This window comes from Lynx rufus, unplaced genomic scaffold, assembly GCF_022079265.1.
Source record: "Lynx rufus isolate CCGP_SWC_20201006 ecotype Redwood Valley unplaced genomic scaffold, mLynRuf1.p SCAF_5, whole genome shotgun sequence".
Taxonomy (NCBI): Eukaryota; Metazoa; Chordata; class Mammalia; order Carnivora; family Felidae; genus Lynx; species Lynx rufus.
In genome coordinates, this window is record NW_025814867.1 from 38,572,253 (window position 1) to 38,597,975 (window position 25,723).

General features: G+C 37.0%; 1 protein-coding gene across 2 annotated transcripts in view; it reads right to left on the reverse strand.

The window, feature by feature from the left end:
* The window catches only part of SLC9A9 (solute carrier family 9 member A9), a 571,642-nt gene that overhangs the window by 222,272 nt on the left and 323,647 nt on the right, over nucleotides 1-25,723 (reverse strand). For both annotated transcript variants that reach the window (XM_047098595.1, XM_047098596.1), the window contains exons 10-11: nucleotides 6,609-6,722; nucleotides 4,878-4,989 (exon numbers count right to left, since the gene is read on the reverse strand). In XM_047098595.1, the coding sequence (XP_046954551.1) occupies nucleotides 4,878-4,989; nucleotides 6,609-6,722 (226 nt within the window). The remainder of the gene's footprint in view (nucleotides 1-4,877; nucleotides 4,990-6,608; nucleotides 6,723-25,723) is intronic.

The window sequence follows — 25,723 nt, forward strand, 5'->3', positions numbered from 1 at the left end:
TATTAGATGATAGGCGTAATCGATTAAGACAAAGTTCTTGTTCTGATCTGACTGGGTTTTGAATATATTTTAAGTTTATTTATTTATTTGGAGAGAGAGAGAGAGCATGAGCAGGGGTAGGGGCAGAGAGAGAGAGAGTAGAGAGAGAGAGAATCCCAAGCAGGCTCTGCGCCGTCAGCACAGAGCTCGATATGGGACTTGAACTCACAAACTGCGAGATCATGACCTGAGGCAAAATCAAGAGTCGGATACTTAATTGAGCCACCCAGGTGCCCCTTGACTGAGTTTTGAACCACCTGAGGTGCACTGTCTTAGTGAACCAAATTTAGTCCACACACAGCCAAGCTCTCTCTAGGCTGCAAGTCTCTTAAGGGCAGGGTCCATATCTCTGTGTTTGTTCCTAAATACCTACCCAAGAGTGTGTCATTGAATGTCTGCTGAATGAATAGTTGGAGACTGTGAATGAGTAAATGTGTAAATAAGTCCACACCCCATTTTAGATAAAGGGTCATTGTTTACAATCTCTACAGGACTCTGAAAAGTGTTTTGAACTATGTAAAGAAAGGCTCCAAATAAATGTATTTTTGGAGTATGGACAACTGGATTCTGCCAGAGGGCTACTAAAGCCATACTTCTTATTGGGTAACTCAAACTACTCTAGGCATAGTTAAGAACATTAGGCTATATTATAAAGCAAATATTTTTAAATTTTTTTATTTTTTATTTATTTTTTGAGAGAGAGAGAGAGCAGGGGAGGGGCAAGAGAGAGGGAGGGAGAGATTCCCAACCAGGCTCCACAATCAGTGTGCAGAGCCTGATGTGGGGCTCAGTCTCACAAACCTTGAGATCATGATCTGAGCTGAAATCAAGAGTCAGATGCTTAACTGACTGAGCCATCCAGGCTCCCCTAAAGCAAATATTCTTTAAAGGGACTGGCTTTCTCTTCTGGTTTCTGGGTGTTGTTGTCATACGCCCCCAAAATGCTAGACAGTGTGCTACGTGATCTGCTTCTTTACCTCCTCCTCTGGCTTATGTTACCTTAAGTTGACCTCTTAAATTATTTATTTCCTGGCAAATACATTTAAAATGTTAGATCCTGAGTGAAGGTAGAACATGTCAAAATTCACACAGAAAATCAAAGCTGAGTCTGGAACACTCTTTTCTGAAGACAAATACTGCCCTGCACATGCTGAACTCACCTGATGCTTCCTACACTCCAATGGGGGTCAGTAGGCACAGTGTACAACTTGAACTGATGGTTGGGAAGGGTGTCACCCAAATGTTTGATTTGTTGTAAAATGGTCAATGACTGGGTTTGCTTGAGAGACATGTTAGACATGTTGGGATTGGCCTATGTTAGGAAGGGCCTGGTTTTAATTCTCTTGAACTTGAGAGTAAATCTGAAGTAGTGTCATGCGGGTGAGAAGGCTCTAAATTTGAAGTCAAGAGGCTTGGGTTCAAGTCTCATTTTCATCTCTAATTGGTTGTGAGATTGTGGGCAAGATAACCAATCTCTCTATGTCTCACTCACTCTGTCTCTCTGTCTTTTTAATCTGCAAGAGACTAATAATGCCTATCCTACCTTGGTCTATATCTGAGTCTCAACTCATTGCTCCTGAAAGGTCTTAGAAAGGTTAGAGTGACTTTTTAAAAAATGTTTGTATTTATTTTTGAGAGAGAAAGACAGTGAGAGAAGAGAGAGAAAGACAGCACATGAGTGGGGGAGGGGTGGAGAAAGATGGAGGCAGAGGATCCGAAGCGAGTTATGCACTGAGAGCAGAGAGCCCAATGTGAGGCTCGAACTCACAAACTTGTGAGGTCATGACCTGAACCAAAGTCAGACCGACTAAGCCATCCAGGCACCCTTACAGTGACTTTTGAGTTGAATATCTATGATTCCATTATGTAACCATATAACATTGCAATTTCTTCATTTTAAAGCTAGGAAGATAGCTTTTTAGTGGAAAATCCAATGTTTTTCCCATCATATTGGGAATATCATCAATATTATTAACTTGTAATTAAAATGGCATTAAAAATAGAATAAGTAACCCAATCTCTTTGTTGTTCAGATTCACTTCAATGGGAACAGCATACAAAACAAAAATCTAGTCAAATTTATAAAAAGAAGCCCACTTTGACTTTGAGGTCAAGCTGCTGAACTGATAACAGTGAGTGACAGATGCCCAGCAGATGACACAGATGCTCAGTGTGGAAGACAATGGGTGTCAGTCTCTGGATTATAATCATGTACAGTAGGTGTCCTAAAAATTTGGCATGATAGTCTTTTTGATAATTGGAACTAGCTGATTGGCATTCTCCTGAATTAAACTAATAATATCAACTCCCTTTATGTCATGGGGGTTATTGTTGTCCCCCTAGAGGGTGAAGATGCTTTAGAACAAGGCCAGATAGTAAATATTTTATGTTTTGTGGGCCATGCAGTTTCTGCGGCAACAAGTCAACTCTGCCTTTATAATGCAAAAACAGACAAGACAGTATATAAACAAAACAGTGTAGCTGTGTTTCAACTTTATTTACAAAATTGGTGTGGGCTAGCTTTGGTTCAAAGGTCATAGTTTGCTGACTCCTGGCCTTAGAATATCATAAAGATACCATCAAATTCTGGGCCTCCTAGGAGGGCCTGGGTGGCTCAGTCGGTTAAGTGTCCGACTTTGGCTTAGGTCATGATCTCAAGGTCTATGGGTTCAAGCCCTGCATCAGGCTCTGTGCTGACAGAACAGAGCCTGGAGTTTGCTTTGGATTCTGTGTCTCCCTCTCTCTCTGCCCCTCCCCTGCTCATGCTCTTTCAGGGTATCTATCTCTCTCTCAAAAATAAGCATTAAAACAATTAAAACAAAAGAGTTTAAAAAAAAATTCTGGGCCTACCCACATCCCTGGGTCATACATACTGCTGGCCTCAGTTTTTAGCACAGCTTTACTCCTAAAGCTAAGCAAACACAGAAGGTGCCAAACCCTGGAGGAACCATCAAGCCAGGTGGCCATTTGGGCAGGCGCTTCACACCCTGACATGGCTATCCCAAACCTCACACCTTTCTCAGAAGTGATCTTTGTAAAATAAAGCATTGTTTAAAATATAATACTTGAGTTTTAAAAATAAGCCAAAGTAGTTATTCTCTGGAGTAAAACTACGGATGTTTTGATGGGAAGGAAGGAAAAGTGCTTTCCAGCTCCAGAATTGGGTTGCAAAAGTGCAGCTCAGTGCTGACTTCCTATTTACAAATGATCAAACTTGCCTTTGTTTACCCATAATAGAAGTCAACTCATTTCCAAAGTTCATTGCTGTTCTAAGTCAAAGATCACCTGTCAGTTGAACTTATTCTCTTTATGACTCTATCACTTCGGCATATCTGGAAATGGAGGGAAGCATGGTCTGAGGCCCACACAAGGGCAATTTTAAACTCTGGGTCTTCATTTTTTTTCCATACTTGATTAAATAACTCCTTCTCAACCTGGGAACTACCCACCCCTTACTGTGTGGAACAGGCTACAAGGGAACTGAAGGTGAAACAAGCCTTTTATTCCTAGTACTACTTCTGAAAATGTGGATTTTGAGACACTTGGGTGGGTTCAAAGTGGAGTCTCACAGACCTGGATTTAGGAATGCTTTGTTCCTTGGCCAAGTTACACAACCTGTGTGAGGTTCTGAACTTCAGTTTCTCCATCTACAAAGTGGCTTAATATATACTTCATAGAACTGATCTATAGTGAGCGGCAGATAGTAGATATTCAATAAATGATAGTTTCCCTCAGTTTTTCCATATCCCCTTGTATGCCCCAAATTCTATTTGTTTGCTCTATTCTGAGAGTGTTTATTATACTCTCACATATATTCCCACGAACTGCCTCTGAGGGTAATGTAAGTGTATTCACACATAGAAGGCATGTAAGGAAAAAGCTTTCTGAATAAGGAAAGACTGCTGGTAGGAAAATTGATTGAACAGAAAGAAATCACCATTCCCAGAGTAGTTCAGGGTCAGAAAATTCATTTGGTTTATTTTCTTTTGGAATAAGGTACCTTCAGGTATGGTTTAAATAAGTAGAACATAGCTTTTTGAGAGCAGAGAGCTTGTCATTTAATACACCCGTGTTTAGAACTGCTCTGGGCAATAGGTAAGTGCACAATTAATACCTGTTTTCTCAACTAATAACTGAACATACTTAGATATGAGTTACTTGTGTATTAACTATGGGAAGTTCCTGGAGTTTTGCATAGGGAAGGAACAGGGATTTTAAGGAGAAGTCTTTTTTTTTTTTTTTAATGTTTATTTATTTTTGAGAGAGAGAGAGAGAGAGAGAGAGAGAGAGAGAGAGAGCAAGAGAGCAGGGGAGGGAAAGAGACACAGGGAGACACAGAATCCAAAGCAGGTGCCAGGCTCTGAGCTGTCAGCACAGAGCCAAATGAGGAGCTTAAACGCATGAACTATGAGATCATGACCTGAGCCGAAGTCAGACACTTAACCTACTGAGCCACCCAGCGACCCTCTAAGGAGAAGTCTTAACACTGGACAGATGTGGCACCATTTACATACTGTTTACCTTCAAGTATGCAATTTGTGAAATGACTATGCAAATTCTCTGATATGAAAATTGATCTGAAATAAGTTAGGGGAACGTCTAATACCCATTCTAGGCCAGTTTCTGGCAGATACTTCAGTTTTATTTTCCTTCTGGAAAGAGAAATCCCCCTGTTGCTCAGAACTTATGGAGTACCAGCATGGCACTAGGTAATGATGGGGTAAAGAGTAGTAGATGCCATGGGGGTAAGAGAATCAGGAGGTCTCTACGTCTCCTGCTTTCCAGGTGCTGCAAAAGTATGAGAAAACAGTAGTGCTAACACACAACAGTTCACATACCTGAAAACATCATCATGTGCTGAAAATTCCAGGGGATCTTCTGTTTTCGGCCCAGATTCAGGAGGAAGGAGAGGGGGTATATGTTGCAGGCTCTGGCCAGAAAAATTGCCAGCTATAGATAAGCAAGGAAAAACATTGAGGAAAATGCTACAATTGAGGGTGCCAGTCTTTGAGCTGTCACTGTTACGTTCTTAAGCTTCTCTACTTTATGACCCAGAAAACAGGGACAAATATGTCAATACGTGTATGTCCAACTTGCTGCCAAAACTCATCTTTAAATGTCAACTCCTTTCCAGAAATAATAGAGAACTCTGCTTTTCTTTGAATATCTACTTGGTTTAGAATTGTTAGCCCCATACCATTTCAATCACTGGAAATTTTCTCATCACATTTATGTTGCTGATGACTGACTCTTTGCTCAACTCTGCCACCAAATGTGAGGCAGAGACCATTCAGAGGCTGTGGCATTATCTTCTCAAGCAGCACTTTAGAAAGGATAAATGTACTTCTGCTCATGATTGCCATCTTACTTTCCATCAGTTTATACTCCCTGTATCTAGCAAGCTTCACTTCTGTTTTTCGTTTAGTTGATTTGACTTTAAGAGGACTTGCTTGTCTAGATGTATAATACAGCTGCTGCTTTAGGAGGTATTGTGCTGAAGTCCAAGCTTTGTAGGTTAAAATCTAGGAAAATATTGGTGGGAGTCATCTCTCCCCTTTTGTCACCCAGGACTCCTGCCCTGATAGTCTGTCTATCCCAGTTTGTCCTTAAATAGGATGCAGTTATTTGGGAAGAGGGAGCTACCGTCCACGATGTAGGGTTGATGAGATTGGAGAGTTCAGCTGAATGTTCAGTGAAAAGAGGACAAGAGGCAAACGCAGGTGCTTAGCTGGAGCAGGGCTTACAGAAGTGCGGTCAGCTCTCCTGGCTGTCAAGATCACCTGCCTGTGATCTGATAGGACATCTGCCTAGTTCCTAAGTGGAAAGAAGGACAACAGTTGCTGACTGTCCTTGGAGACATCCCCAGCACCTCACTATCCTTTCAGACAGACATCCATTCCTACTGGGGAATGCTTATACCCCAGGCCTAGAGCTCCCAAAGTCCTCTGCATTAAAAGTAAGGCCTACATTTTATGTTATTTTACTTATAGGAAAGGGCTATCTTATTAAAATAGACTTACATGTACACAATGATTAAGACATTGAAAGCACATCCATAATGCCAATTTCATCTGATTTTTACTCTGTGTATCCTATTTTCAAAGTCTTCACTGGAGAAAAGATTTTACCATCTTCTAATGAAAATATTTCTAAAGCTTAGTAATCTTGGCTATATTCTAACACATTCTACTGCAGATTAAGTATATTTCTCTGTAAAGAATGGATTGACATATTTTTATGTAAATGATTTATAATTTAAAAACATACTCTGAATATTCAGAAAATCAATATCTTTTGAATATTTATTTTCGAGTATTCTATTCTCCTTTAGTTTTCCTCGTTTACTTCTCTCAGTATTTTCCAAACTTCTTATCTTGAACCATAAGCACTTAATAAAGGTCTGAATTTCTTAGCATCTTTTCTCTCCTAACTAGAAATTACGTATCTGCCAGGAATTTGAGGCTTGCAGTAAACTTGAGGAAATTACTTTAACAATTTAACAGAATGAGTAAAAGTAAGTAGTTTATTCTTTTCCCTCATCACTCCATGTTCTGTATTTCAAAGGATACAAAGGCTCCGAGTATAAAAAGAGCATTAAAGATATGATTCTGGAACGTGAACAGCGCCAGGCCCATGTAACAGAAGATGACATTCTCAGCCAAGAAGTTCATAAATTCAAACAGCTGAAAACAAAACAGAAACCAAAAACCATTAATTATGACTCAGGTTTGAATCCACTTAATATCTTGTGACTGTTTTGGTGAGTGGATGGTTCTCTTTTATCTGTGTGTGCAGCTTCTGGAGGGGTGGGTGCAGGCCCCCTGACTACCCTGTCAGGCCCTCTAACTCTACCCTGGCTCTCTACCCAGGGACAGATGTGGCAGCCATGTCAACATCCCATCTTCCTTTCCAGCTACAAGGCAGCCAGAGATATACCTGGGTATATTAACCATCATGATCCTTCATAGAACAGTTCCTACAAGGATGAAAGACTATTCCTTGCTCTAAAACTGAAACTCAGTGACTGCTTAAGGTGTACTTTAGGAAAGGTTGCAAAGATGGTGTGGCTGCTTCTGACATTACTCAGTAGATGCACTTGAGTTCCTAGGCCCTGAAAACTGTTCAAAAAAAGTTTTAGCTAGATTGCCTTCCTCAGGTAGGCAGGAGGGACAAACTTGGAAAACTTGAAAACTTGGAATAAGAATGAATGTCAGTTATATTTCAATATCAGAATGATCAGTATATTTCAAACTCGAGACAATGAGACTCATTAAATTGACTGATGTAGGTATATCCATTAAATGTCTACAATTTCTAGCTGGTAAAAAGAAAATGATTAATCCCAGGGATCAGTTTATGCAATGAGAACACAATAGATACATCAAATTCAGTCAGAGGAATGGAGTAATAACATGCTATGCAGAAGGATGCTCCCAAGAGTTATTCTTAGATCATTAACTAAACAATTTAAGTTGAACATGAAAAACGTTCTCCAGCTTCCACATTAGAAGTAAAAGGGAAATGTGTCCAGAGGCTACAACAAACACATATTTGGAAGAGACTTTAGTTTATGTTCCAGAATTTTCATTTGGAAGTTTCTGAAACTTCATTCTCAGACCTACATAAATCACCGTGTTAGGTAAATGTCTCTGGAGGCATTTCTCTTGACTTTTTAAGGACTCATTATTTTTTCATGTAATGTATTTATGGCCCCACAAATAATGCCCAATACCTGCTTACCGAGAGTTGACAGAAAGAAAAGCAGAATCTTGTCAGAAACATTATTTAAAGCCAGTAATAGAAATAAAGGATTAAAAAAGACACAGCTCCCGTGGTACAAGATGGTCTTTCTTCAGTGGCAGTGATCATCAATTATCCTGAGGACTCGTTTCACATTCTAGGCCTGCTCATCTTAATAAACACTGTCACCCAAATAACCACCAAAAACTTAAAACCATGGGAGAAAATAAAGGGGATGGGGAGCACTTTGCTACCTCATCATATCTTTACTTTTGCAGAAACCGAGATTTGGCCACTCTCTTCATTTGCTCAGTCTGTCATAGCAAAATACAATACTGGGTGGTTAAAACAACAGAAATTTATTTCTCACAGTTCTGGAGGTTGAAAAGTCCAAGATCAAAGTGCCAGCCAATTAGGTTCTGGTGAGAACTCTCTCCGGTTTGCAAATAGCAGCCTGCTTGCTGTGTCTTCACATGGTAGAAAAAAAAGATCATCTCTCTCATGTCTCTTCTTGTAAGGGCATGCATGAATCTCATTCATGAAGGTTCCACCCTCATGACCTAATCAGCTCCCAAAGCCCCACCAGTACATACCACCACACTAGGGGGTAGGACTTCAACATATGAATTTGGATGGGGGGCACAAACATTCAGTTCATAGTAGCTATTCAGTTTCTAACATTAATAAACACATGCAAGATTAAATTCATAGAGCCTCTTCTCCTGTCCCCATCTCAAGTACTGTAGAGAGGACATTTCACCATCTAGCATCCATTTGGCTTCTTCTTGGTGGTCACACCCCGATTTCCCTGGGATCCCTCTTCTTCCCCACTCTCAGATCACATGCTGACACTTCCATACTCAGATATAGAATATATGATTTAGGACTAAACCACTCAAATCAACGCATTTCTCTAGTCAGCATGTTTAGTGCAGAAATAGGTGTGGTGCATTCAGAGCCAAAGAAGTACAGTGAGATCTTGGCAGGAAATGCTGGGACAAACACCCCCACCTTTTCACTGTGTGAGAAAGTAGGATGCAGGCCAGGAGCTGCTGTTAGTCACCTTGTGATTAAGGGGAAATAGCTCTCTGAAAGAGAAGCCATGTCCTGATGACACTGCTTAATCTGTGTTCGACCTCTCCCAAAGCAAAATCTATCCTTGGACTTTTGAATTAAAAAGACAGATGAACATAGGGGAACAGAAAGAAAAATAAGATAAAAATAGAGAGGGAGTCAAACCGTAAGAGACTCTTAAAGACAGAGAACAAACAGAGGGTGGCTGGAGAGGTGTTGGGTGGGGGAATGGGCTAAATGGGTGATGGGCACTATGGAGGACATTTGTTGGGATGAGCACTGGGTGTTATATGCAAGTGATGAATCACTAAATTCTACTCCTCAAATCATTATTACACTATATGTCAACTAGCACTTAAATTTAAAAAAAGATATGACAAATTAATTTGTAGATCAATGTTTAATGAAACAAAAAGATAAAAATTTATTACCAATTTTCTGCAACATGCCAGTTTAAACATGATTTTTTCCCTGTATTCTCAGTACCTGAAGTAGACAATTTTAAGGTTTTCTAAGTAGACAGAGATAACATATACATATAAACAATGAGAATTTGTTTCTTTCTTTCCAGTTCCTATATGTTGTTTCTTTTACTCTTTCAAATTTTACTGGCTAGAACATACATCATAATGAAGTACTGATGGTAAAAAAAAAACCCAAAAAACAAAAAACAAACAAACAAACAAAAAAACAAGGGATGCCTGGGTGACTCAGTTCTTTAAGCATCCAACTCTTGATTTCAGCTCAGGTGATACGTGATCTCAAGGTTTATGAGTTCAACCCTCACATCAGGCTCTGTGTTGACAGTGCTGAGCCTGCTTGGGATTCTCTCTCTCTCTCTCTCTCTCTCTGCCCTTCCCCAACTTGTGCATGCTCTTTCATTCTCAAAAATAAAGAAATGAACTTAAAAAAAAGACCAAGAAATCACTTTTTGGTTTGAGGTAAGGTTTCTATCACTTAAAAGGATATATATATATATATATTCCTTTACAATCCCGTACCAGTTTAACAAAACACCTCTCTGACTCAATATAGATTACAAAGTAAAGGGTGTGATCAACTTTTTGATTTTTTTCAGATAGCAACAAAATCAGTTATCCCTGCCCACCCCTCCTCCCTGCTCCCACCCCCAACTTTAATCTATTCCTCACATGTAAAGGAAAAAAAGTATTTGGTAAGTCAGTTTTTTTCTTTTTCTGTTGTTGAGACATAATGGGAATTTGCCCTATACATTTTACATGGAGACTCATGGTATTAATTGTTTTGGAGATTTGCTTCTGTTGGAAAACTCAGGATTTTAACTTGATTTAGTCACTCAGTTTACTGAAATCTAGCACTGACCAAAATTAGAAGTAACTGTTTATATACACATTATACAGAAGTTCCATTTTCCATTTAGGTCCATTTCTAGGTCTGCTCTTTGTTTCTATTGTTATCTATTCCTCTACTAATACCATCTCTTTTTAATTAATGTAGATCCATAATACATTGTAATATTTTATAGATCTAGATTTTTCCCATATTTTACCTTCTTCAGAATCTTCCTGATTATTTTTGCATGTTAAAAAATGTTTTTTATGCTTAATCACTTAGAAGTGTAAAAATCACATATTTACAATTTAAGATTAAAGAAGAGAATATTACCAGCACCCCAGAATTACTCAATTCCCTTCCCACTTATACTCCACACCCCAATGCACTGCTATCAGCACTTCTGTCATTGCACATGACCTTTCCTTCAGTTTCATGTGAATGGAATCAGACAATATATATTCTTTTGTATTTGTCCTCTTTTACTCCACATCACGTCTGTGGGACTCTTCATGTTGTTGCGTATAGAAGTAGCTCATTTTTTTAATTATATGAATATGCCACAGTTGATTTATTCATTCTACTACTGATAGACATGTGGGTTGTGTTCCGTTTCCGGCTACGATGAATTTTGCTGTTGTACATCCATGTTTGCATTCCTATGGGATTGTCAGGACACAGCACCAAGCAGTTTTCCAGGTTGGTAGTTCCAATTTGCACCTCCCATCAGCAGTCCTTGTTGGCTCACGTTCTTGTCAACACCTGGCTTTTGTTGCTTTGTTTTTGAATTAATACTTTTGCCTGCTCACATTGCCATCTGAACTTATTGGGGATCAACTTGTCCATTTCCACAACAATAACCCACTGGCATTTTAGTTGGAATTGGATTAAAGGTATAGAGAAATTTGGAGAGAATGCACGTTTAGAATATTGAAACCTAAATCCATGAACATCACATATCCTTATAAGGATTTTGTTTTTCTTTCATTTCTCTCAGTAATTTCTGCATAAAGATTTTTACATATTATTGGTTAGATTTATTCCTAGATTTTTTTTTGTTACTGGTGTAAATGATACCCCTTTCAAAGTTCATTTTCTAACTGTTGGTTGCTAGATACATGTATACAATTAATTTTTTACCAATCTTGTATTCAGGGCCTTACTAAATTTATTCAATAATTCTCATAGCTTTTTGGTAGATTCTTTTGGATTTCCACAATTATGTTGTTTCCAAATAAGGATATTTTGTTTTTCTCCTTTCCATTTGTTATACATTTTGCATCTTTTTTTCTTGTCTGATTATACTTGTCAGGACATCCAGTTCAGTGCAGAATAAAAGTGGTGATGGAGCATCTTTGTCTTATTCCCAGTCTTAAAGGAAAAACTTTCAAGATTTCTCTGCTAAATTCATAGAAACCCTTTAAACAGATTAAATAAATTCCTTCTATTCCTAGTCTATTAGGAATAGATATTAAAAAAAATCAAATGCTTTTTCTTCATCTATTAAGATGATCATACAGTATTTTTTTTTCATTTTTTAATGTTTATTTATTTATTCTGAGACAGAAAGAGAGTGTGTGAAAGGGGGAAGGGTAGAAGAGGGAGACAGAGGATCTGAAGCAGCACAATATCCCTTTGGGATATGGATTGGATATGGATTTGGATTGTGCTAATGGCAGCACAATATCCCTTTGTATTTTCCTACCAAATTTTATCTCACTGTACCCATTATTGGACATTCGGTTGTTTCCAGATTGTTCCCCTTTAGACAATGCTGCATTGAGTACCTTTGTACAATAGCTCTCCCCAGTTGAGTGATTACTCCTTTGGTAATTCCTAGACATGAGCTACTTCTGTTGAAGGGTATACGTTAATTTTTCTTTTTCAACGTATTACCAGTCTGCTCTTCAGAAAGAATATACTAGTTTGCATCTCTAATAATGATGCAGAGGGTGCCCTTTCCCCACATACTTGCCAAAAGTAGTTTTTATCAATTTAAAAAAAAACCTTGACAATCTGATAGACTCACTTATTTTAAATTGTAGATAGTTATTAGCATTTTTAAAAAGATTCCTTTCATAGCAGTGTAGCAGCATTGATTAGCACTCCTTTGTCTATTTATATCATGTGGCAACATTCCTCTGAATGAACAGGCTTCATAATTTCCTTCTTGGGGCACTTAATGAAAACGTGTGGGTGAATTCAATTTTATTTCACATGAAAAATCTCCTGAAGGCATTTCAAAAGGAGAATCTATGGTAAGACCATGCTGACAGAAGCAACCAATTTGACCATTAGGACATCATTGCCTGAGTCTGGATGGGAGTAGTTAATTATTGAGGGAATAGATTTATTGGTCAATTTTGGAGGGGAAAAAAACCCCAAAAAAACAAAACCCAAACTCCATTTCCAAACTAACAACAACAACAACAACAACAACAACAACAACAAGTCAACCTAGTCAATTCATGATTCAGTATTCACTATGAATAACCTCAAATGTACTTTGTCCTCACTCAGGGTCAATGAAAAAACAAAACAAACAAACCTTAACTCAACATTTTATTTATCCAGTACAGTAAACAACATTTGTTTTATTTCCATTAATTCTCAGTTGTGTGCTTTTGGAGAGGATCCAACTTAAGTTAGCTTTGCTTAGGAAAGCTTTTCTTCAGGAAAATAAAAAGCAAGTTAATACCACAAAGACTAGGGAAATATTGAAACTACATAAGAGGGCAATCAGTGTTTAAAAACTCTGAAGATTCATGGTAACCATTCATATGTTAATTAAACAACTTAAACACTTTAGCAAATGATGTTCTCTGAAGGCTTCCCAGACGTTAAATTTTTTAGTATGAGATACTATACTTAGAAAGTAAAAAAAAAAGTCATACTTATTTTATAAAATCACATCACTAATTCTGATGGGCATTTTTCTCCTATTGGTAAAAGAATGAAACTTTACCATATTACCCTGGTTCATACAGAGAAATATTACAGTGGTGCACTGTACCGCATTCTGCTTACCTAATACCAATTAAATTCACATGGATTCCTGAACACAACTTTTATTTGGCATAGTATAGTTTGACACCATTTACTGACTTGCCTCTACTTCGCCACGTAATATGCTGAAATCCATTTTATTTGGGATGTGAAAGAAGCTACAAAACTAATAAAAATGAAAGAGAAGGAAGAACTAAAAATGTCCCTTTATTTTCTCTATAATTTTGTCCCAGGATTAATTTTGTGTTTGTTTGTTTTAAAATTTGTCTTTCTTCCTAACTGGGACCTTTCGTTAGAGAATATCTCAGATTTCATTTTTTATATACTATTGGGTATACCTATATTTTGAACAAGCTGGAGTATAAGCAAATAATTTTTATTCCTGCATTGGAGGATTTGAAAGCAAACATTATATTTTACTGGAATTATAAACTTTTGCTCCTGAGATTCTAATATTTGCTTAGCTCTAGTCCTGAGGAAATTTGTTAATGGTAAACCGAATAATTCTATGGGCTTTTAGAGGTAGCATAGGAGTTGAATGATACTGAAGACCTGTGATCTTTACCACTAGGATGTAAACGATCTAAAGGCTTTACTTCCAGTCATGGTCTTGGTTCCCAGAGTGTAGCCTCTCTTATGAAGCTAAAGATTTATAATTACATATAAGTACAACTGCAAACCTTTGAGATTCTTCTAAATTTAGGACACTGTAATAAAAGCAGTTTTACTACTTCTAAAATAGTAATAATACTAAGGGACTAATTTTTTTAGGATTTAAATTATGCTAGGGAATGTGTTAAAGACTTTTATGTACTTTAAAATGTTTTAACAGTTTTTTTATAACGACAACAAAACTCATAAAATGATAATCTTATTTCCATTTCACAGTTGGGGAAGCTGTACTCAATGGCATTAATGTACTTGCCCACATAAAACACAACAAAGGGAAAAATTGACCTATCTTAAGTTTTGTTCAAGGCCCACACCACTTTTGCCAGACTAGGCTGTCTCTCTATTATGTGAGTTTCAGGTTTGGGGGCAGCAAGATGTTTGTTAACAATAGTATTGGTGAACATTAATAACACCTTAGAGTTTTCAAAGCATATTTAATATATACTTTTTTGTTGGATCATCAGAGCAACTCTGGGGGTTGGCAAGGAAGGTATTTGTGACTCTGACCACATTTTTTTTAAGTAAAGAAACCTGAAAGGTAAATTTCTTTGTATCCAACTAGTGGAAACAATAGGGGGTAACTTGAGGTGGTGGATACTTACCCTCTCCCAATGTCTACTACCATCCGGTCACCTGAACCAATCCCACCAAAAAAATCAAAAAGTGAAAACAAAACTTTTGCCCTGCAGTTGTAATGTTAAGGCAAAACTCCTTTCCAATCCTAGAGAAATTTGCATGTAATGATTATATATATATATATATATATATATATATATATATATATATATGTTTTTTTTAAGTTTATTTATTTTTGATAGAGATAGAGAGAGAGCACATAAGTGGGGTAGGGGCAGAGAGAGAGAGAGAGAGAGAGAGAGAGAGAGAGGGAAAGAGAGAACCCCAAGCAGGCTCCATATTGTCCGTGCAGAGCCTGATATGGGGCTCAAACTCATGAACCATGAGATCATGATGTGAGCTGAAGTCAGACGCTTAACCAACTGAGCCACTCAGGTGCCCCTCCAAGATCAGATTCTTTAAGTTTAGGCCTATAAAGTCTCTGAAGTGGAGGAGGTATACCACTTAAGTGTTCAGAGAGTTTCTAATTTGTCATAAATTTCTTTGAGAATTCTCGGGCTCCCTATGCACTCTGGGCTGGTACCCAACCCTCTCCCATACCCTGAATTTCATTCTTCTTTTAAACTTAATTTGACTTTTTAAAAACATGAGAATTTCAGAAGCACAGCCTATAAAAACACAACAAAACACATTTTAGGAAGATGAATAGGCATCATTAAGTAAGTAAAGTTAATATAGGAAATAAATGTAGTTACAGCTACAAGGAATTCAGCTTCATTAAACTGAATAAATACTGTAGCCAGATTTTCTTGAAATCCTTGAGCTTATAACTTAAGGGGAAGGTTATTTTCTATGAACTTGTTAAATTACTTTAGCCAGTAAATACTGATAATAGTATTCTTATTTCTGGAGGTTTTCCATTTTTGATTCTTTTTCTTTTTTGTGGGGGATGGTAATTAAAGTGAAAGTACTGAGTTTGTAAGGTTTTATTTAAGTCAATACACTACTAAGTTAAGAATAGCTCCTCTAGTATGCAACTTCGCAGAGTGATTATCATGATATTGATCAGAAATACTGGCCCCCAAATAAGATTGAGCTTAGATCTATTTTGATGAATTGTGCACATGCGCGTGCACGTGCACACACACACACACACACACACACACCCCACAATATAGGATTACAAGATTTCAAGGATAAAGTCACCTTATAATATATGTGCAGACATCTGGCCAATGCTTGATTGCTCCAACATTCTTGTCAAGGGGCTGCTCAGCATGTAACTGAATACTGCCAAAAGCAGAAACCTCACTACTTTCCAAGGAAGCAAATGGCATTTTTAGACATCTATAACTGTTAGAAAATCCTTCCTTATGTTGAGCTGAAATGTGGTTCTCTATCACTTTCAACTACTTCTTCCACTTCTACTTCTTGGGTTCATAGAAAAAAAGTCAAATACAGTATTATTTATTGCATACTGTTTTGCTCTAGCAGCAGAAAGGGGATTTCTATCAGAATCGTTGCAGTGGTAGGCAATTCTACAGTTTAGGCAGCAACTGCCAGTTTTCATTCCACAGTCTTGTTAGTCTTGAAAATAAACATTTTGCTGGGAGTTTGTGGTTGGCATATAGGACCCCAAGTGTAGAATAACTGCAAAGACTGGGCTGGGGGGCTACATAACCAGAATTATGTTCAAAGGATCAAAGGAGTGTTCTCTAGAAGGATCGTCTCAGGAAATCTAACAGTACTGGCCCTTAGGAAAAAAAATTAAAATCGTGGCATAACATAATTAGTTTCTCTGTTGTTTTGCCAATAAATACTAGCTAAAGAAAACTAGCTGAAACAATATATTTTCTGGGCAGAAATTAAAACCACGCTGAAAAAATTCTCTTAATGAATAAACCAAGAGAAACATTGCTATTAATATTAGGTACTGGTATGAAAAATTCACACATTATCAAAATTTTTTAAAGGTTAATTTCCATTTCTTTAACTTTTTTCATTTAGCTATGATGAATTTCCTTTCTTATTCATCTTGTGTGTCTTTTTATCGTTTGTAATTAGCCAATGCTAATTTTTTTCTTGAGCGGGAGTATGAAGAATGTACACACAAAAAGGGAAGATTTCTAATGATGTCATTTTTTTAGGTCTCTGAGTTGTGTACCAATTTCCCAGGTCTTGCTAGTGATCTAAGCGATAGCCTCCCACGACATGGCTGTGGATACACCTCTGCATCCACCATGAGAACAATGTGCTCTTACTATATGAAGATTTACCACTGGAAGCATACAGAAGGAATACTGAGCCCCAAATGTCATGAGCTGTGTTTGATTTTTCCATGCCACTCCATTTTCTTGATGAAAGTGTTGCAAACAAAAATACTTAGGATCAAGGACATTATTAAGTGCTGCTTTTTATCAGCTATTTCAGAGAAAAATGCATTAAAATACTACTAGATATGTATCCAAAAGATACAAAAAATGCTGATTTGAAGGAGCATATGGACCCCAATGTTTTTGGCAGTGCTATCAATAGCCAAATTATGGAAAGAGCCCAAATGTCCATTGACTGATGAATGGATAGAGAGGATGTGGAGTGTGTGTGTGTGTGTGTGTGTATACATATATATACATATATACATACATATATATATGTGTGTGTGTGTATGTGTGTGTGTGTGTGTGTGTGTGTGTGTATATATATATATATATATATATATATATATATGCATGCAATGGAATCCTACTCAGCAATCAAAAAGAATGAAATCTTGCCATTTGCAACATGGATGGAATTAGAGTGTATTATGCTAAGTGAAATAAGCAGAGAAAGGAGAAATATATGGTTTCACTCATATGTGAATTTAAGAAACAAAACAGATGAACAGAGGGGAAGGGAAGGAAAAATAAGATAAAAACAGAGAGGGAGGCAAGTCATAAAAGACTCTTAAATACAGAGAAAAAACTGGGGGTTGTTAGAAGGGAGGTGGGTGGGGGGATGGGCTAAATGGGAGGTAGGTATTAAGGAGGGTACTTGTTGGGATGAGCACTGGGTGTTTTATGTAAATGATGAATCACTGAGTTCTACTTCTGAAACCAATACCACACTGTATGTTAACTAAGTTGAATTTAAATAAATTAATTAAAAAAAAGAAGAACATCAGGACAAATGCAAAAAGCTAGAATCAAATAAGTATTCATTGAAAAAGGCTTTCCTTCACTATTTTAGAGTCAGAAGTAGAAACGTGCGTTTGGAATAACACTTAGTATCACTAGCTTGAAAGTTTCAAGAGCCTCTTTGCTTCATGTTACGTTTTTCCTAATAAGCACTGTCATTTATACTAGTGCATTGACCACATTCAAATTCCTTTGACAAACTTTCTAAATTAGCTAATTTTGAATATACTACTGTATGTAAGGGTATAGCAGTAATCAGAAGTTTTCAGAAAAATTTCTTTTACCATCCTTCCCCCATTTCATATTTTTGAGGGAAAATAACTTGAACGCTAATTTCTTTTTTTTTTTGGAACAATGCATGGGAGTAGATATTTTATTAATTTAGAAGGTAAAGAGATACGGATTTTTTACTTGTGTGTTTCAATATGATTTTAAGTCTAATGCATATACAACTAAGGGTTAAAAATCATTTTCATTATGCAAAAGAGTTTGAATTCAATTTTTGAACTATGGTGGAGTAGAATATGGAAAGGCATTCAATAGAAGGCTTTCATTGAATGAAAAGCATTCAGTGAAGTTTAGAGTAGAATATTGATTCTGCTGAACATGATGAGAAATTGGAGAGTGTGAAAGGGCCTTTATAAATCAGAGAAATCAATGAAAACGAAAGACAAAAAGCATATGACATTTGAATAATGCCATTCAATTGGATAACAGCTATCAAATGATTTTTATGAAGGCACGAATATCAATAAATCATTATTTGATGAAAATTAAGTTTGCTTGACTTGCTTCTTTGTAATAGACAGTTAAAATATAGTGGATATAGATTGTCAGTACTTACACTGAACTCGAGAAAACTCTTATTGTACACTGATAAACTTCGTTGAGTTTTCATTTTCAGTAAGATTTATAAAGCCCTTCTCCTTAAAGCCTCTTTGTATTGAAACTATCGCACATCCTTGACAATATAGGTAACGTCAAAAATTATGAATTATCACAGTACAAGAATGCATTTCTCTTTGCTTCAAGGAAGACACTTATATTTTCACATAAAAACCATGCATGCATAAATCAATCTGAATGAGAGCTTTAGCTTTGACTTATTTTGGTGGTTTGGAGCTAAGTTTATTCTTGTTCCGAACTGTTTAGGTACTTCAAAGTAACCCACAAAGATCCCTCAGAAAGTTTTCTTGGGCTATATATGTATTTTTGATGATATTCGGGATGAGTTGCTATGCAAAAAAAAATATACATATATAGAGGGAAAGACTCTATTATAGATGTGCACTAAAAGCTCTTCATCAGTTGCCACTCTGTAGTTTAACCCTCCATTCCTTCTGTAAAGCACAATGATCTATGCCTTCTGCACAGTAAGTGCTGATGGCTACTGAGTTACTCTCCAGGATGCCCAGGTCACTTCTATCCCCACCAGGTGAATTTTAGGCTTAACAAGGGTCAATCCCACTTATTTCAAAGTCAATTTATCTCTGCTTTAAATGTGTATTTGTATATATGTAATATATATATAAAGTATATATAATTTAACTATATAGATTCATTAAGTATGAATATGAAAGAGTTGATATTTTTCAAAAAAAACTAAGTTAAATGTGTAGAAAAGACTTCGTAAAATTTAGTTGCTTAGAAAACCTTACTAACTGAGTAGGGAGCAGGACAACTGTAAAATGTTGCAAAAATATATATCTAAATATAGAAGGGTTCTTAGCTTATACTGCCTTGCCAATGTTTTTGAATTCTTGCTCTGAACTAAAGACACAGAAATAGAAACTAGAAGTTCTGGTAGGTACATTTTAGGTGTGTGTGTGTGTGTGTGTGTGTGCAAGAAAAACAACCTAGAACTCTCAGATTCAAAGAAAACACATTGACTTTATCAAAAGATTGGCAAACATGCATTTATATCAGTGATAATTAAATGCTGGAGGTATTTGTGTCATTTTTTTATATGATTCCTTTCTTTGACTTTTCCATTAAGTGATGTTGGATCAAAGTATTGTCTTTTCCTTCTCTATTTCAACTTCTTTTTTTATTTAAAAAACCTTTGTTACCATTTATTCATTTTTGAGACACACAGACAGAGCATGAGTGCAGAGGGACAGAGAGAGAAGGAGACATAGAATCTGAAGCATGCTCCAGGCTCCGAGCTGTCAGCACAGAGCCCTGACACAGGGCTCAAATTCATAGACTGCAAGATGATGACCTAAGCTCAAGTTGGACGCTTAACCGACTGAGCCATCTAGGCAACACTCAACTTTTTTTTTTTTTGATATTTGGTATTTCCATTTGGTTCTTCCTACAACTTCCTGTGCTTGCTTCATGTTACTAATATCCTTTATCTCTTTAAGGATACTAATTATGCCTTTTTAAAATTCTTGGTCTGTCCCAATAATTTTGCTTCATGTGGCCTATGTCATCCAGATTTTGGTCTCTGTTTTATAGTAGTTGCATTCATAGGGTATCTTGTTATTTTAGCCTATAATCTCATATCTTCTCAGGGTCAATCTTATTTGCCAACATTATAAAGAAAGGCCCATATGCACACTAGAATGTCCAGTGATTTTTAGGAGATGGGAGGAGATGAGAGGAGATGAGTTCCTGGGTCGAGAACACCCTCAGCATCATCAAATTTTAATCTCCCCCCAAAATTGATTTGGGTTCACTCTCTGGCTATTTCTTTGTCAGGGATTTACCCCTAAATCTTTAGAATGAAGCAACACTGGGAAGAGGTGATCTCTCTAGGTTATCTTCAATCAACCTGGGGATTTGGAGACACAGGAGATGGAGAAAAGGATGCCCAAGAACAGAGCACCTAGTCATCCTGCACCTGCATCAACTTCTTTACTGCCTACATGCTACCCCTGACACTACAGAGGATGCTCTAGATGGTTGCAATGAGGCAACTCTTCAAGAGAAGAGTTGAATGTACAAGTTAAAAATCTCTAACTGATCTTTCTTCCCACTCCTGCTTCTGGCTCTTGTCCAGGTGTGATCATCCTCCATACCACTTCATGACCACCTCTGGCCTCTCCAGGTATTCTTAAAATTTTTGTAACTTGCTCAGGTCTATGTTTCCTCTCTATTATGTAATTTCTCCAGATTTGACTTGGGACGAAGGAGCCAGCAGTTGAAGCTAGTTTGCTATCTTATTAGCATTAAGTTTTGTATTATTTTTTAAAGTTAAAGTTGCTGGTTGAGAATGATAAATGGTATTGAGGGTTCTCCTCTATAGGGGTTTCTGAGTTTAATTTGAGTCCATTTATAGCCCAGATCAAAATTACTGCAGGGTCTGCTCAAGGAATAACTAGGGAAATGATGTTGTCTGTGGCTTATGCCCTTCAGTCTCTCTGTATATAGCACTTCCTCCACTTTCCATGGGTGAAGAAGTCATACGTTTCAAAGTTTTTGGGACTGACCTATATTCACATGCTTTTTCTTTTGTCCCATCTAAGTACAATTGTGCTTTTCCACCATGTGTTCTATTTTTGATTTGGAAAACAGTTACTCTATGAAAAAGATCTAATTCCTTGAACTCCTTATCCTCCAGATTCTGAATATCCTACAATCTTGTCTTCCAGTCAGCCAAACCAATTACTTAGAAAAGTGAGTAAAGTCATGCACAGGAAATTTCTTAGAGAAGATGCACAGATGACCCCAAAACTCATCTGTAAGGTCTGGAAGGATACTGACCACATTTGTGGTGTTTGTCACTGAACACCAACTCCCAGCATAGACTTTAGCATATCATAATGCTTAATAAATACCTGTGGGATGAATAAAATAGATAAAAGGGGGGAATTCCCAGTGCTTTGTGTCTCTGTAAGTTTGCACATTTTTTTCTACATGAAAATTTAGGAAAGTATAATAAAATTTATGGTTCATAAAACCTTGATTGGAGCAATTCCACTTCTGGGAATTTATCCTAAAGAACTAACATGACAAGTATACATAGATTTATATCAGGATGTTCACTGCTTAAAATAAAAAATATGGAAAACGACCAAAACATATATTCTCTAAAAGGAGAATCTTAAATGATATAAAAGGGATGACACATCTAAAGTTTCACCACCATGTATGATGTTGTCTACAGGTTTTTACAAGATATGTTCTATCAGATAAAGGAAGTCCTTCCCTTCTATACTTTGCCAAGAATTTTTATAATTAATAAGTGTTGAATCTTTTATATTCAATGTTTTTTCTATATCTACTGAGATTTTTTCCTTTGGTTAACGTGTTAAATTATACTTACAATATTGTAATATTAAGAGTATCCTTGAATTGCTAGGATAAACCCAGTTCAGTCAGAATGTATTTTTTTTCCACACTGATGAATTTGGCTTGATAATATTTTGTTCATAACCTTCATATCTATGTTTATAAGTAAGACTGGCATGTATGTTTCATTTTTTATTACTGCCATTGACAAGTTTTGATTTTGGGAATATTATAGTAGTTTCATGAAATGATTTGAGGGACCATTCCTCTGTCTTTTTTGTTGACAGCTTTGTATAAAATCGAGTGATCCATTTCTTGAAAATCATATAGAACTCACCTATAAAACATCTGGGCCAGAAACAACCAGATCTACCAAGGATTTCTCTATGCTACTTTAACCCTCTCCCATGGATCTACCTATACTATGATACAATCTTGCCACTTCACACCATTATATTCACCATATTAGAAATCTATAAGGATATAAGAAAGGATATAAGAATATAAGAAAGTGTAAGTGGAAATATGCTTAAAATTTCAGTAAAACACCCTTAAACATTGTCCTGAAAAATGGAAAAAAAGGTAAAAGAAAGAAGAGGAAGAGTCTGTTTAACTTCTCATTAGGAATATTGCCTGACCCTCATTACACACACCTCCTGATTCTCATTAGGCCTCCTCAGATTTCATTTAGTTTTCATGTCATTGCTTATTTTATATGAGGGCTACATAACAGGTTCTCTTCCAGTCCCAGAATTCCATGGAGATTAAAAGAGAAGATCGCAATCATTAATGAGCTATCAAGGAGACACATCTTCAGCACCTCCTGAATCATGTAGAAATCCCTAGTCCACAGGTCTTAGGAATGACTAGCAAAAAGCCAGTATTTTAGTTTTCTAAATATATTTTCACAAAATAATGCTCATCTTTGCTTTCAAGGTGCATGATTTTGTGAGGTAGGAAAAAATGACTTGTAAATTGAAATGAAAAATATAGATAAGAGTGTCTTATTTTTACCTTTTATAAAACTTCTAAACTTTGAAGAACTTCATATTTTTCTTAGTTTTTAGAAAAACAAATGAACAGATTTAAAAAGCTATATAATTGATTTTATCAAAACTCAAAGCTAACCCCAGTAATTACCCCTCTTTGTAATATTTAAACCTTCTGGCAAACATGAAGGGCTCAATGAAGGATAACTCTTATCATTATATTTGTCTATAATCCTCTTGATGTCTAGCATATTCTCAATTGTTAATTGTTGAAAGACAATGAATTATGATAACATTGTGTATACTGAAGGTAAGCAGGTAAGGAGATAGGAATGAAATTTTGGTGGCATACATGTTTATTTTTACTTCTGCCCCATAAGCTATATAAAAAGAAGAAAGACTTGAATGTCTTTTACCCAAGTCAAGCAATGAAATTCAATGGTAATGTTTTATTTTTTTGCTATGCTGAAAGGACATGATTTTGGTGTCCTTTTTGAATGTAAATTTTAATGCTGTAGCAGAACAGATGGAAGACTGAGAAGGGAAGACCAGAAAGTAGGAGGGAGATCAGGAAGGGACTGACTGTCTCAGAGAAACCAAGTGAAGAGGAGGTTTGAAGAATGTATCCATTGTCTACAGTGAAAAACTGGGCTGTGGAAGGGACTGAGAGGTTGAAGATACAAAGGGGAGAGAAGATGACCCAAGTCCTTGCTAACACAGGAGAGGAAAAGGATAGAGGCTGAAATGAGATGGGGGGGTCAAGGTTAACAGAGTCCCCATCCAACTGATGGCCTCACTGTTTCAGTCAAGCTTAAGGCAGGGAGGGTGAGATTGCAGAACACACAGAAAGAGGAAAAAGGGATCAGCTTTAATAAGCAGGGAAGAACGTGCAGTGACCATGTAGTTTCTTTATACGTAAATAGTTGTTTTGAAAATGCTTGAGAGGACTAGAAACAGTTTATGCACATATATTTTGAACTAAGTCCCACAAATTGTATCTACACCAACTGCATGGACTTTCCAGAGTGCCTACCATTATGACCAATTCATGGAATTAGATCTCTTAAGAATCTACCTCTGTACTTGACAGAGATGAACACGTATGCTGAATACTATACAGATGTCAGAAGAAATTGTCAGCCTGGGCAAAATACGGGCGACTTACTTTATAAAGTGCTAGCCAAAAGAGGATGCAGTTAATTAAGGAACTGGTTCTCACATTTGTAAGGCTTTTGGAAATATAATTTTTTTTATAAACTATCATTTAGATGAACACAGATTCATTATGAAAAGACCTCTTCTTGAATCATAAGGACAGAGTTCTAGCAAGCATCAGTGATACGCTAAACAGTGTCCCTGTGTGAGCTAAATATTATTTCTCCCATTTTGCAGATGAGGCCTCTGTGGCTCGGGGAGGTTCACATACTCAAGATGCCACAGCGAACAAGTGACAGGCGAGGACTCTGGCTCTATCGGCTTATTGATAGATGCTTTCTCTAGAATGCTGAAGTAGCATATAAGTCTTCTAAATCTTCCCACAATCTTCTCTTTGCCCTGTGAGTCTCCTAGGGAAACGTTTCTTCATTTACTCTAGGAATTAGAATTCAAATATCAACACATCCTTACAGCATATTTCTGTGCCTGTGACTACTGAGGAATAGTGTACCCCTTTAAAATGTACTTTTTCACTTAGATTGTACAGATGAGTTGTTGTGGAACCAGATTTAAAATGATGCATAAATAAGATAGAATGAAACGATAAAAATCCACAGGTTGTAAGAGAAGTAAAGTAGATGGTATCTAGATATATCTGTTTGGCCAGTCATGACAAAAGAAAGAAGAATTAGAACTGAAGGGAAATGTTGGGGTTACAACTGTCAAGCAAACAGTGCAGGATGCAAATTTGTCCACACACAGTTTTATCCTTGACAAAATTAAAATAGCTCAGAAAGATGGAAGGAAAAATGCCAAAATATTAGTAATTACACTGGTTGCTTTTAGGCAGCAGGGTTTTCTATTAGCTCATTATTCTGTTTCATATTTACCAATTTACTACAAAACTTATGCTGTTTTTATAAATAGAAAAAAAATAATGAAGTCATAGCCATCACTGAAACCTTTCGGCAGGTAGCTTTGATGGTTGTTTTAAACCCACGGTGGTGGTGGGGGGGTGGGGGGGACTACACCAAGCCCTCCAAACACAAATCCCTGCTTGTTTGGGGCAGGGAGTAAGTAGGCAAAGCAGTTGCCAGAAACACCACAAGGAAAAGTCTCTTGGGTTTGTTCTCTCATTTCAAGGGAAAAACTGAAATGCACCTCTGCACAGGATTGTTTCAATTCACTTGTGTCATAGCAGCAAGGAGTGGCCGCCCAGGAAGGCTCAGGAGCAGGCTGCTCTGTGGGCATGCGGTAATAAAAGAAAAGAGGCAGTAATTGCCCAGCAATTCCAGTTGTCTTTAATGTAACTCCAAGCTAATATACTTACTTCCTGTATTTTAGCATCCACACCAGGTTTAGAGAAACAGACCTGCCAATAATTTTAAGAGAACAAAGGCCCCTCTCAGCTCGCACATCCCCCTCCCCAGCATTGCACCCTGCCTCCTCACAGCAGCGCTCCCCTCCAGCAATCAATTCCATTTCTAAGGAGACAGAGAACAATTTATTCAGCTTCAATTTGCTGAGAGGAAAACCTCCTATTCTCTAATATTAATTCTTGAAGCAGATTCAAAAACAATTTTTCTTCCTTGCCAGGGTTTGGGGCTTTGAAAGATATTAATGTAGACAGTCTTTGAAATATTAGGACTTGGCAGCCATTGTAAGGATCTTGAACTTATCAAGGCATAAAAGGAAGTCTGAGGGCAAAGTATATGTTATTTTACGTGTTGAAATATATATCAAGCTTCT